General features: G+C 41.0%; 1 protein-coding gene across 1 annotated transcript; it reads left to right on the top strand.

Moving 5' to 3' along the window:
- The first annotated feature begins 5,816 nt into the window (after positions 1-5,816).
- On the top strand, positions 5,817-14,116 carry cnih2 (cornichon family AMPA receptor auxiliary protein 2). Its single transcript, XM_070844016.1, has 6 exons — positions 5,817-5,897; positions 8,103-8,171; positions 10,864-10,911; positions 13,571-13,683; positions 13,762-13,905; positions 14,089-14,116. The coding sequence occupies exons 1-6, from the start codon at positions 5,817-5,819 to the stop codon at positions 14,114-14,116; spliced, it is 483 nt and encodes a 160-aa protein (XP_070700117.1).
- The last annotated feature ends 697 nt before the right edge of the window (positions 14,117-14,813 follow it).

Genomic DNA, 14,813 nt, shown 5'->3' with positions numbered 1-14,813 from the left:
AATCTGACCGATTTAAAAGTAAATCTGCGTTTGACCTTAAACTAAATTTACAATAAAACATGAGAAAAATGCAAATGGGGCTGAAAACTTTTTACAGGCAGTATAAATAATGTAGAGTGAAAAGGTCCATCTCTCTACATACCATGTGTGTTTAGTGACCAGATGACGGATGCAGAATAAACTGAAGGAGCTTTAATTAGTTAATAACACTTAACACACTTAATACGTGGCTAAGCATCAAGTAGGTAGTTTTAATGAGAGCAAACTCAGGAATTAAAGCCCTCACTCTGAGGGCCGAAGGACTAACCCTCTTGGACTTCATCTGGTGGTTTCGGTCCAGACACACTCATGTGGTTTTTGAGCTACTGGCTCAAGATGGAGCCAAACGCTCTCAGCCCAGGGCTGTCTGGCAGCCTTCAGCACCTGTGACGGCTAACTGCAGTTCTAGCTCCAGTATTAAAGTAAGAAACTGATAAGCACACAGTGTCTGTGTCTGAACACGAAGAGGAAAGTTGGTAGCTGCTGAGGGTGGATTACTCATTTACTGTCTAGTGTGTGAATCATGATAGAGGCAAAATCTTTCTGGAATTACACTCTCATTCCACTTTTCTTTCTTATGGCTTTGCCTGTTTGATTTAGACAAAAAATGTCATTTTGACGCCGTTTGACCAGGCTGCAGGGAATCCCCAACACAGTAAACCAAAGTAGACCAGCAACCTGTGCCTAACTATTAAATGGGTAACACACTAACCCAGATTGTTGAAAAACACCCATTCACTGCTCTGAGCTGTAACCCAGATTGCATTCTTCACACCATATTTTCATGACAAGCCATCAGCCATCAGCCATATGCACCGCTATGTGCTGTAAATACGAGCCTGGTAATCACACTGAACTGCCATTTCTTTTCACTTTGAGACGTGGGAGGAGATTCAGAGGTCTGGAGCCAGGCTCTGTACATACTGTATGTACAGCCATGTTACTGTGCAGTGCATCCCTCAGGAGACATTACAGTCAGTCTGAGGAGATGTTGTTTCCACTGTGATATTATTTGACTTCAGTTGATCAGTGTTTAAAAATCTAAAAGTCCAAGAATACTTACTGATAAGTCACATATATATTGTGGTCTTATAATAGATTATACCTGACATGGTGATTCTATGAAATCCTGACAACAGGTAAAACAAATGTTTATGTTGCAAGCTACATACAGCAGAGTCCTGTGAAGTTCATATAACCTAATTTCTTTGATCTTTGTCAGCTAAACACTGTAATAAGTAACTTGCAATGCATTATGTACATCTTTGAAAATGTTAAAATTTCCCAACTTTGAGGAAACTGCTGCTACTGTAAGCCTCCAAAAGACTAAACAATTCCTATAGTTTATTTGCTGTAATCAATATATATATTCAAGTAAGCAATGGATGATATGACCACTTGTATGTCAAAGGTTTGGTTTGTAGTAATGAACCCACAGAGAATTACCATGTAATACTAAAGCTGCTATAATTAAATCATACAATGTTTCCTCAGTAGCATAATCTTGATCCATCCAAAAAGTAACTTTTGGGAAAAGGAACTTCTGAGCCTCCAAAGATTTCAATCTGCTTTTTCTTATCACTCTCTAAACACCCACAGAAAAGGCACGAGTATCTATGAAACCAAAGACGCTATTAAGATAAAAGTGGCTGATGATCTTTGACTCTAAGATCATCTTTGACAAAGAGTGAAAATATAGTCATTTCCTGATCAGACCAGATTTTTGACACAGTTTATACAAATAACACTTATGAGGAAAGCTTGCATGAATGCCCCATGGTGATAGAAAAAGAAAAAAGCATATGTATGATTCCACTAACAACACCGCCACCCTGAACCAGAGGACGTTTGGATGTCTTATGCTATGCTGCACTTAAAAATGAAGGTGTAACTAGAACCGTATAGGGAACAATGATGGTTAAGGCTCTCCAGCAGAACAGGTGAGGCTGTGTATGTCTCAGGGTAACAGGTCAATAGTGAGCATGGGACCAGTGGAACCAGCAACATCAATCAATCAATCTTATTTATATAACGCCGACTGATAACAGCGTTATCTCAAGACGCTTTACATAAAGAGCAGGTCTAGACCAAACTCTTTAATTAGAGAGAGACCCAACGATTCAGGAATTCAAAATTAAGGATTCAAGAATCCCCACATGAGCAAGCATCAGATATTATATTAAATTAAATTAAATAACATGACAGATAAGACACAAGCGCACATCAGGCTGTCCTCTGCAGGCAAACTCATGCTAACTCCAGCAATAGTGACGTAGCAAAGATGGGAGAGAAAACAGAGAGTAGCATCATGCCGAAGTCCACTTACTGCACCAGATGAATCAGAAGCCATGCACAAACAAAATAATGTGAGTCTTTTTTTGTTTGTGCCATTTACCAGGCCATCCATTTTGGCCACATTCAACGACAAAATTGGTTACTTTGATGATACAATTCAAGATGCTAGCAACACAGACTTCGATCACATTTCACCAGAAAATACATTTGTGCAATCTTCCAAAACCTCTTGTTTGAGCCACTGGACAGGAGTGCAGGGCAGTGAGCCCCCAGGACCAGGACCAGTCCATCCAAACCAGCTGTCATCCTTCAAACTCCACAATCAATACACATCCTGAAAGCTGAGACCCTGGCGACCATTTTGATATCTAACACTTGGTGATTTTGATAAACCCTGAATGAGAAATTGGCGAAAATGTCCCTAAATTTGAAGAAGGAGGTGGTCCTTAGGCCTATCCCGTTTTTCCTTTGACCTTCCCTGTAGCGTCACCAGCAGGCCCAGCAGGACATGTAGAGAGCTGAATTACGTGCCAATTATTTGCTCCATAAGGTTATTCACGAGTAAGCTCATAAGCTCGTTGAGAACAACATACATCATCTACTGTATCAACCCAAGTGCTGCAACAGTGTCACTACTCGTGTTATTTGGTTTCAAATACAAGGAAAATAAAATACATTCCTGCTAAAATAGATGAACACAATGCATTGCACTCTTATGTGCTGCACCACAAGTAATCTTAACAAGTTCACCGTGAGTCTATTCTTAAATTCAACAGTTCTATAACAAACACCTTCTCTCAGCTTAAATCCAGAGGAACAAATGACAAATCAAATCTCCAGCACAGAGTCTCTCAGAGAGGTTCAGCTTGACTCTGAGCTCCACTTGCTTATTTTAAATTCCCACAAAGATTTTTTGAAAGTATATTTGAGTTCAGAACCACTGAATTCAGTTTCATACTATTACATTACATTACACATGCTATTAGGATTCAGTTTCCAATGCAATATTATTACAGCAATTTAAAATTATATATGAATTATTCAAATGTATATGGATAAATGGTGGAAACATATAGTTTCTCTTATTTTCAGTGCAAGAAGCATTAATGCAAACTTGACCAAACTGTCTGAAATGAAATAATGCAACAATATTCTCGTGTCTATAGCGTGACAATAAGAACATATTTGGTGCATAACAGGTGGTGTCGAAGAAGGCTTTGATTTGATTTGAACTGACTTTATTATCAGAAAATTCATTACATCACCACACCGACCCCGTCCTGACACTTCAATTTAACAGCAGAAACCTGCAAATATAATGAGACAAGGAACTTTCTCAAATGCTCTTTTTGTGCATTTGGTGTTTTTGTGATGCAGCTGACCCTTCCAGACTTTCTTTCACATTTGACAAAGAGATGATATACAGATCATCATGGAGAATCAGGGATGATAGCAATGGACAGATATGCCACAAAGGATGTGGCAGCAATGTGCATTAGATGGCACCAGTGGTTTCTAAAATCTGCTCAGTGAGAAGCTGAGGTTGGGGAAAAAAAAGACTAGACAGAACAAAGTGTGAAATGGAGCTATTTAGTAGCTGTTGAGTGAACAGCTAATAGAGCAGAGAATTGAACAGAATGACAGGTGATTGAGAGCAACGCCCCCCTAAGAATCAGACTTATGCTTCATGAAATGAAGGATGATTGAAGGCTTAGGGTGAAAGGGAATGACATAGGGAGGGAGAGAGATGGAAAGAGAGAAAGAAAAACAAAAGGAAAAACATTTGCAGCCTGCCCTGCCCCCTCATGACTCTCTGGGGAACAAGGGATTATGGAAATGTATAAATGCAACAGAGAGGGAGACTGACAGACAGGGAGAAGGAGGAGGAGGAGAGAGAGAGAGAGCAAATAAGAGAGGGAGGAAGGAAGAGCGATGCTATTGGTTGACCGTTATAACATCAAGCGTGGTAGAAATATTTCTCTCACAGTCTAAGAGGGGGAGAGACAGACAGAGACAGTAGACTCAGGAAACACGTTCAGGTCTGTTTTCAAAATCTCTGGAGGAGAAGAGAAGGGAGACTTAAGAAAGAAAGAAAAATAAGAAAGAGGGAAGACAATAGAAAGGTGGACTTAGCTAATGACTTCTGAGGGCTGTGGAGATTTCTGCTCAACAACTGGAGTGATTTTTAATTCAGAATAAATGCGACTCAACATGTAGATGCTCTGCAGGTTCCTGCTGAAACTCCCCCCCCCCCCCCCCTCCCAGAATTGAATAATTTACCCAGCAAAAGAACAAATCTAAATGTTTGTGGAGAAATCTGAGGGATGCGTCTGAGAGAAAGATGCAAAGCAGAGAATTCTGACATGGTGCCGACCCAAATTGACAGATACGAGGAAAGAGCGGACTGTTCAGAGGCAGACACGTCTCCAGCCAGACACAGGTATTCTCTACTCGATATTAAGATCAGTCAAGATATTGATCCATGCTAACTGAAACTGTCAGCAGTATTGTTCTCTGGTCGTGCGCTTGGGAGTCCTCTTGGATGTGCGATATTGACATTGTGATGTTAGATAGTTGTTTCATTTGAAACCAATACTTACTGCCTCACTGATTTGTACTTATTAGTATTATTTATTGCAGTAATTTGCTTTGTCAAAATATAAAAAATAATCTAATGTGCAAAGCAATGCCTTGTATCTTCAGCACATGATCAGATTCATGTGAGGTAAATCATTGCTCAAACATGTTGATATAAAATAAGTTATATACCAGGAGACCTTCTCTGTAAATAACAACAGCTGATATGATGAACATGACTGAATGAATATGATTTAAGAATATACGTTATTAATGGTCTTCTTGATTTAGGGCAACAGATGAAGGGAAAGCCATAGAAAAAACTATTGAACTATCACAAGCCATAACCATCCAACACAATAACCCTCAGTGTTTTTAAAACGCTGTGCTGTGCTGTGCTTAGTGTCGACGAGAATCCTGTGCTTCTGTTGTCAGTCAGACACTTTGTGGTTCGCGTTACTGTGAGGAGGAAAAAAAAAATGTGTAGGCTTTGTCTAAAGAGAAACTACATGGAGGAGGAGGAGGAGGAGACAGACATTTTGCCTGTCAGAGACTGAAAAGAGGAGCATCAGGCCAACAACAGACAACTGTGGCTGCAGGCAGACATATAAGTGCTTCCTAAATCAAAGCCAGAGAGGGGTCGCCCTGCTGTCAGATATAGAAAAAGAGACAAAGACAGAGCAGTGAGGCCAGAACACAAGCTGGTTATTGATTGTTACTAAAACTGAGGGCTTTACCTACCTGGACGGCAGAGACTCAGCTCACCTTTCAGAGGAAAACAGACAATAGCCTCCACTAATAGGAGGGAGACTTGGCAATAGCCAGTAAAGAGACAGAGAGCAGGGGAGGGAAATTCCCTTTTCTCTGTCTCGACCCATCTCGTCGTCAGGCTGGCTGGCACAGCCATGGCATTCACCTTTGCGGCCTTCTGCTACATGCTCACCTTGGTGCTGTGTGCTGCTCTCATCTTCTTCGTCATTTGGCAGGTGAGTAGCACACCATGCACACTGGAACCACTGCACACACTCTGAAACTAAAATGGGCCCCCACAGAGCCTGTGAACATCCACGCTCCGTCCCACGCAGGCAGACAAGCACATCCACCTACACACAGTTGTACAACGCTGACAGGGACACACACACACACACACACACGTTCCTCACTCAGGTCTTCTAGAGGTAATGACATGCATGAATGTGTCATTTCAAAGAAAGAAAGAAAGAAAATTTCAAAGAAAACCTCTGTATAATTATGCTTATATGCGACTGACATTTTGAACTGCTTCTTAAAAGCCACAAAATGACTCTGTGTTCCACCTGGAGCACCTGGCAGTGAAGACATAATTCGTTGGATGAAGATTCATCTGTGTTGTGGATGAATTAGACCACAGAAAAACAGAGGATGTTAAGTCTACATTTTGCAACTATTTCTAAACATTGACTTTAAGCAACCTGCTTCCATGCTGCTTCATAAATTAATTAACTGAAGCTCATCTCGTACTCGTCACATTGGACAAAAAGACATATTTCAACCAGCAGCACCCCCAAAGCAACCTATGATCCCAGAGAACTGACAACAAACCGTTCCTCAAACAAGATGTTCAGGCTTCAGCAAACTGTACAAAATGAGACCAGGGAGGCAGCAAAACACAGTGATCACAAATATCACTGCCAGACCCTGGTGAATCTGTATGCCTGCGGCATGCTGAGTGGAATTTGCACAGATACCGCTGGACACTGGTTCACTTGGTTTGCTGGTTACACAAGTGCAACCACGATGCTTTGGTCTCTCACCTTTAGCATTTCGAACCCACGAGAAAACCAGGAATAATGTGAAATGCAAAATATATCATTATGAATATAAGACTTGAAATGACTAACGCTCCAATTGACTAAGTGGGTGAGACTATATATGAGTCAGTCAGTGTGTCTGTGTGTGAAAGAGACGGTGAGAAGCGTGTGTCTGGCTCAGCACTCAACCATGTGATTGAAACGCGTATCAAACTGATTTTGTTCACCCCTTCCCCCAGTCTGCCTCCACCCACGGGTACAGCACCCCAATTCTGTGAGGCTCTCAACCAATCGGAGCGTTTGTTCACTGCTATAGTAACCATGGAGCCCACTGAGGGGCTCACCATGTCGCCATGGAAACTGCATCTGTTTACAACAGAGCTAAGTGTGAAAGTAGACGAGGGAGAGCCGTATATGGGAAATGACCAGCAGGGCTGTTTCTACTCCAAACAGATACAGGAGTTTTGTTTTCATTTTATCAGTCATCATCAGTCAGATGTTCACTTATCTGCAAATCATGTCTGCCTCTTTATTGCTTCTCAATGAGCCGTCAAAGTGAGGCATCGCCGTTTAAAAGCAGAACCGATGATAAGAACAGCCTTCACTCTGAGAATTATTAGTAGTTTTATAGAGCTATTAATCAGCGAGCTGGTGAGAAGAATTATCACTGGTGCTGGCCTCACAGGGAGCAAGCAGGGAGCTGTCAGCGCATCCAAACAATGACAGTGTTTCTCTACAGTGTCCTCAAAGACACAAAATGATGCCAGACTTTATATAGACCTCCAGTATACCACAATTCTCTCAAATACAAACTTAAACCGAATCATTCAGCTCAAGTTAGCCATTGTATTAAACAAAAAATACTTTCCCCAAACATAACTTTTGATGCACACTGATTGTTTTAATCCTGCCAGATTACGAATGAATGAATGCATATTGTCACTCAAAATGAGTTCCTTTGACAGCTGACTATGTCTACATGGATACTCTGGAGTTTTTAATGGGAATTTCATTATCAGGCTTAATAAAAAGAGATTTATAGTTTTAGAACACAGGGAAAAATGGTTAAATCCAAACTGAACGGCATAACGACACATAGTATAAACACAAAAGGAGCTCATATACAGAGAGCGGCTCTGAGTAATTATGCATGTACTCATTCAACATCTAATCACCACATGCGCTTTGGCAAGTGGCTGCAGCTGTACAAGATTTAGGGAGTGTGCAGCGCAGTGAACTGTTCCAAGTTCCCAGTGCAACAGTATTGTACAACAGGCGTTTGACGTTTGTGTGCTTCATGTTGAAAACATACCATGTCTTTATTTGATTACAGTATGTACATTCATTGGTATTCTGACCGTGACTAAATGAAAACAAACTCAGGCGTCTGTTATTTTTCAGATCATCGCGTTTGATGAGCTTCGCACGGACTTCAAAAACCCCATTGATCAGAGCAATCCCACCAGAGCGGTAAGAACCCTGCTGTCTCACTTCTTTCAGGAGTGATCAAACCCTTGCGTGCTCACAGAAATCCCTTCTCTTCAGTCCCAGGAAGAGCCCTCACTGATCTACACATAAAGACTGAGAACAAAGCGGGACATTCACACCAAAAATGCTGCATATGACCCTAAATTTACCAGCCACTATTACACATTTCCAAAACAGAAATTCATTAATTCATAAATCATTTAATGCCTGTAATCATACTGGAAAAACAAGCATCATTTTATGGAACTGAAAACTTTCAAATGTTTGCTACATTGAGCCTCTCCATTAATTTATCAACATCAAATATTTGTACTACTTTTAAAACAGTTCCTACTAATACAGGCATCCAGGCAGCCTGGAACACTCATTAGTGTATAGATTGAGGCAATCAAGCGTCTGAAAAAGATGGCGGCTCATTGGCTCAATCAATTAAAGAGATAGACGCGAATGTAGCCGAGGTATATACAATGAGATAGTGAGCTGCCGCCACCATAAAAGTGCAGATACAAGGTGTCACCTCACTGTGACAGAAGCAAACTTTTTCACCTGGGCCTTCCAATCTTGCAGTGTCGCTTATGCGAGTGTGCATACTTCTTTGTGAATCTTTAGTAAAACATAAAATAACATCATCACGAGTCAATAATGAGTGTCATTATTCATTTAGCAAGTTAGCAGCAGCTGTGAATCTCTTTTTCACAAGTTAGCTAATGTTCTAGCAGTCATGTGAACCTGCATCTGAACTGCAAAGTGATGAGGAGTGGGAGAGGAAACTGTGAAAGCAGACTGTGGGAGTGTGGATGCACGCCAGCTACGGGGGGTGGACACAATAACGGCAACACCTGTAAACCATAACGCCACTGTATACAGCGGTTGTGCATTGAATACTGCTGTTCAGTTAAGAGTGGATGTGGAGACAAAGATGGAGAGCTGGTTTCTCTGACAACAATTCAACACATATTGAACATGACTAGCTTGGTGGCAGCAGGATTCATATCAGTGTTGCTGTCTTGGATTGACTTACATTGAACAGGTGTTTTTTTTTTTTTTTTTTTTAAATCTGCAGCGACCTAAACTGTCAACATGTCAGCTGTGTTCACAAAGATGATGATCAGCCAGCTGCCAGTCTCTCCCCAAAATCAATAAACCAAAGCACAAACAGAAGAAGACATACATGGCAACAACCCTGGAAAATGATGTTAGCAGAGAGCAGCGTGCGTTCACTCCACCTGCTGTGGTCTCCAAAAAAAGACAAAAGCAGTAAATATTTGTCAGTGGGAGAGAAATCACATAAGAGTGCAATGGAAGAGACTCAACACGTGTTTCCAAATCAGGTTTACGTGCGCCGCCATTATTCAGAGTTAAAGAATAAAAGGGAGACACGTCGCCATTGTATGAAACACTGTGACTGGCTGGCTTATGAAAAGTGACTGAAATGTGATTATCTCCTCTTGAAATGCCTTAAAAGGTGAATCACTTCATAAAGAGCTGTGGCACATTAACTGGCTGCAGCATTATTCCTCTCCGCTTGAAATAATGAATTACCAAAGTCCTGCACTTGACATTCCTTTTATTTCTGTGATGTTGGTGCCTATTTTAATTTTACCTGCTATTTCATATGACCATAGTGGCTTGACTAGATTCTGAACTACATACTTAACTACACTTCATTTGTTGCTCTTTCACTTGTTCTGTATAGTGTGAAATGTCTCTGCTGCATTTGATGAATGTCTTCACTCGTGTTTTCAGGGCAGAATCCACTCACAGGTCAGCAGGGAAGTTTGAATTTATGTCCTCAGATTCATAAGAGGTGCAGCCTGTGACTCCAGCTCAAGGGAGTGGACACCACAGGGGTCTCAGTACTGGAAGCCATCATCCTTTAACTAAGACAGATGCTTTAATATGTCACAAAATGAATCTTTCCAACTGAGGCTTCTGAGACAACCAGCATATCCATGCTGCTACACTAAAGAAAAGTAACAAAAACAAAAAAATTAACAATCCTTTTGTTAATTGCTCGACCATTGGTACTTTTAAACATATTCACCCAGATGGATGAACTGCAGCAAAACATCTCACTTCCCTTGCCAGCTAATCAATGGACAGCCGAATATAACATCACCATGAGAGGCCACTAGCTGCTGGCTAGCAGAGGCAGTGGAAGATGGATGGTTTTCATTCCTAAAATTGATCAGTGAGGCCTCTCTCGTGGCTCACAGGAGACAAAGCACCAAACGTCTTTGTCCTTATTGCTTCACATGTGGCTGCTGTGTTTTTGTACTGATGGACAGTTTCAATCAAATAACCCACAATTTATTTTTCATGCTTGGTTGCAAGAAAAAAAAGTAGCTCACTGAAATATATAGATGCGTATGGCATGTAGGACACAGAGAATCAGCATGTGTTACAGTAGCCATAACATTTCTATTAAAGCAGGAATCACATAGTATTTGCAAGTGCTCACCAGGTCTAGTTTTTGCATTTTTTGTATCAGTAGTACATGTGTCAGTCAGTACATGTGTCAGTCAGTAAATTGTGCAAGCTGAAATCCTTCAGAACAGAATTCTCTGAAACTGAATTACCTCTGCCTTGTGATTTATTTTCATGGATAGACACATAAAATAAAACTGACGAAGAAATACGCAGACTGTTGATCAGACTTTCTGTATGTCCACAGAGGGAAAGGATTCTCAACATTGAAAGAATCTGCAACCTGCTTCGCAGAGTGAGTAATACATGTTTTCCACCTGCTGCCCGGGGATGACTAAAACAGAGGGGCTTCAAACGAGCACGACCATTTGTCCTTTTAACCGCTGATTCATTTCACATGCAGCCCATCCCCAAAACCCAGGGAGGGAGAACACTGAGGCGGGGTTTGTGTGTTGTGATGGTTATTTTATGTACATTTGAAGACTTTCAGAGTGCCCCTGAGATGTGACATGCTGTGGAAGCCATTTTGAACAAGAGTGTGTTGCTCAGTAGCATTAACACATGAGTTCAAATAAGATCACTAAATAAATATAATAAAACAAAAGCTTTAACACATTAAATGAGTGGTATGCCTACTGTACTATTGGGCTCCTATCTTTTCATACAGTACAGTATTATCTTAGGTTAGCTCTGAGAATGTTTTTTTATGATTGAATGAATAGTCAGTTAATAATGGCTCATGGGAATAAAGTCTATTAGGTTCAAAAAGAGGAAAATGTTTATTGAGGGTTAACAGGTATGTAGCTACCGATTCACAGACGTTTGCTATTGAGTGATTGTTTGATTTATTGGTTAATTATTTCCCACAGTGGTGCACTGCAAGGAAATAATGTGCCACTGCACTGCACAGCCAACCCACTCTATCACTAAATTTGTAAAAGAGAAATGATACATATTTGCTTAATATCTTTGCTGTCGTGCAAATATAATTTCAATTACCCTTAACTGTTGCAGAGGGAGACGACTTGCAGAGAGGTACAAATTTCAACTTCAGCATAGACTTGTTTAGCTAAACCATGAGAACGCTCACAAACACAGAGCATGATGCAGTAAAAACACACTGACTAACAAACCTGTTTTTCAGATCAATTTTCAAACAGAAAGGGGATCAATCTAGCCTGATAAACAGACTAAATTGCTATTTTGTTTTTAAGTCATTATCTGGTCTGGCCGTGTTCATGCCCTACTCAGCCCAGAGGTTTATTTAGCCCCAGCCAATAAATTGTGACACATCGGTCCCATCAACAATATCAGTCCACAGAGAAGCTGTTTGCTTCGAGGAGCAGCTGTTTCGAACAAAGAAATACACAGATTTAAAATCTTAATTTCTTTAAGGCTATATCAATATTTTTATATCGACAGTGGGTCACATGACTACTTGTATGTGGAAGGAACCGCTTGTGGTAATGAACACACAGAGAAATATCACTTTGCAGTTCCCTTCAGCTCTATGGAGATTTTTATCTACTTTCTGCTCATTGTTTTGATTTTCCTTCCCACTACTTTACTGTTCATAGCAGGCAGCTGTCTTCATCAAAAATGACAGTAGTGGAGCATTTAGCATCTAAAGAGGTAGATATTTCTCACAGGAGCTGGTGGAGACCAAAACGGAGCCAAAACAGTGAGAATAGGCTGCTGCAGAATGAGTCCTAAAACCCAGACATCGGTTAGCATTTCTTATCTTCTGGTTCCCTCATCTCAAAATCAATGATTTTTTTGAATGGGCATTATGGTGAGAAGCCTGAAATGAGGCCTGTGGATAACACAAGTGCAAGAGATTTTCATGTTTTGATCTAAAACATAACAATACACCAGTAAATACCCCACTCTTGAATTTTGAAGATTTTATCTGTCTTAAAAAAGGCATTTGCTAACAAGGGACAACAGAGATTGTCTTCTTTTGAAGCTTCTAGCTGTGAGTGTTTACACTTGCAGTCTGCAAGCTGTTCTAACTCAAACTTTCCAACTTCTACATTTATGAATTTATAGTATTTTCCAAATGTACGTTTTTTAACATTGTTGTGTAGCTTAGCAGGGGTGGCGCTGAAGTCATGTGACCTTGGTGTAGGCTAGCTCATTTTTAGACTAACATTAGTTATTTACCTTTACTTCTGGTAGTTGCACTTACTCTTCCAAAGTCAAAGTTCCAAAGTCATGAAAGTCATTTGGGAAGATTAAAAAAGTGTGTTATAAACTTTTGTTTTCTGGAGAGTTGATTTTCCAAAATCTATTGGAAAAATCCCATTGGCTGTTTATTGGGGGAACCAGGACTTATATCCATGAGGTGGCCAGAATCACGGGTGGCTGTGGCTCAGTGGTAGAGTGGGTCGCCCCTCAATCAGAAGGTTTCGATTTCGGGGGTTCGATCCCCAGCTCCTAAAGGTCAACATGTCGAAGTGTCCTTGGGCAAGACACTGAACCCCAACTTGCTCCTGAAGCATGGCTTCAGTGTGTGAATGAGTATGAAAGAATAGTATGAATGATGTGTGAATGGGTGAATGAGGATATCATGTAAAGCACTTTGAGTAGTTGAAATAACTAGAAAGACGCTATACAAATACAGACCATTTACCATTCACTACTCCAAAATGAACATTAATGTAGCCCTGCATCTATGTCAAACCTCTAGCCTCTAAAAACCAGTCTACATGTGTTGGAAACTATATTTACACTCGTAACAGTGGCGAGTCATGAGTAACATTAACACCCTCCGTGTGAAAGTGTTTGCCTTGCAGTGTGAATTCAGTTTAGTAGAGCGTACTTATAGCACAACATGCAACCCATGAGTGTGTCAGTGTTTTCCCAGGAGTTGTTGCAGTGTGGCTGCTTAATCATTTCAGTTTCCAAGCAACATGCAGGTCGATAACCTGCCTTCCTGTGTGTGTTGTGGTTAGTTGGTGGTACCGGAGTACTCCATCCACGGGCTCTTCTGCCTGATGTTCATGTGTGCTGGAGAGTGGGTCACACTTGGCCTAAATATCCCGCTGCTCTTCTACCATCTGTGGAGGTACGGTCCCATAACAGATGTCTGATGAGTTTCTGTTGGTCCGGTGAGAGTGTGAGCTAAACCTCTCTGCTTTTTCAGGTTTTTCCATCGGCCAGCTGACGGGTCAGAGGTCATGTACGATCCTGTCAGTGTGATGAACGCAGACATTCTCAATTACTGCCAGAAGGAGTCCTGGTGTAAGCTGGGCTTTTATCTGCTCTCTTTCTTCTATTATCTCTACAGGTAAGCAAAAATTCACACTCTTCTCAGAGCACTGTTTCTTGGTTAGGTTTCAGAGACACCTTCCAGATTTGTTGTGATCTTATATGAACTTGTAAAAGTTGGGGAAAAAAAGCAACCCAAATACTGATTTCCCCTTATCATTTCATCTGTGATCTGTGTGCCGTGGTCTATTTCCTGGTGAAGTATGGTCTACGCCTTGGTGAGCTTCTAACAGACGGGAGATCTGGAGAAATAAGAGGAAGAATTTGTGAGAAAGACACTGAGGAACAAATAGAGACTTCAACTCTTCCTCTGTCCATGTATCCTTCCCGTCACTGGCTTGGGCTTTCAACAGACTAACCTTGGACAAAACAAGAAGACCAATCTGAGTGATAATGTGAATGTAAAGGTGTTGCCTCCGCTCGATTATTTCGCTTTATCCCAGATACTGCTGTCGGATGGCTGGACAAAGCTTTGATGGACTGAAATCAAACAGAAAGAAGATGCAGCAGGTGTTTGTGTTGCCTTTGACCCATTATACGAAATAACAATATGTTTCTTGAAGGGCTGGAGTTTTCCCGTGCTGCTCTTACTGATCCAGTCGCTCATCTCACTGTGAATCTCCAAACACTTTATGGGCTGGAAAACAAAACAATACGTCTGTATTTCTTTGACTCTGACAATGTACTAAAAGCAGGATTGTTTTGGTATCAAACCAAGATGACTGACACCTCTAATATCAAGCCACTGCTTTGATTGTGTTACAGGTACATAAACTGTAAGAAACAGGTTAAATTGTACAGGAGAACTTTAAAGCACTGTAAGAAACGCAGAAGGCCTGGCAGGGAAACAACAGATTGGTGTGTGTGCACAGGATGGAGGTAAAATATAGACCAACACAGCATCTCTCTGAGGCCAGCCTCTGCGAA

Source organism: Pempheris klunzingeri, chromosome 14, assembly GCF_042242105.1.
Source record: "Pempheris klunzingeri isolate RE-2024b chromosome 14, fPemKlu1.hap1, whole genome shotgun sequence".
Lineage (NCBI taxonomy): Eukaryota > Metazoa > Chordata > Actinopteri > Acropomatiformes > Pempheridae > Pempheris > Pempheris klunzingeri.
This window is presented reverse-complemented; position numbering and strand designations above follow the sequence as displayed.

What these genes read in the sequence shown, in the direction of transcription:
- cnih2 (XM_070844016.1), top strand. Translation starts at nt 5,817, where the DNA reads ATGGCATTCACCTTTGCGGCCTTCTGCTACATGCTCACCTTGGTGCTG. An exon ending in CTCTTCTACCATCTGTGGAG is followed by an intron (nt 13,684 to 13,761) that starts GTACGGTCCCAT and finishes CTGCTTTTTCAG; the next exon opens with GTTTTTCCATCGGCCAGCTG. An exon ending in TTCTTCTATTATCTCTACAG is followed by an intron (nt 13,906 to 14,088) that starts GTAAGCAAAAAT and finishes TTCCTGGTGAAG; the next exon opens with TATGGTCTACGCCTTGGTGA.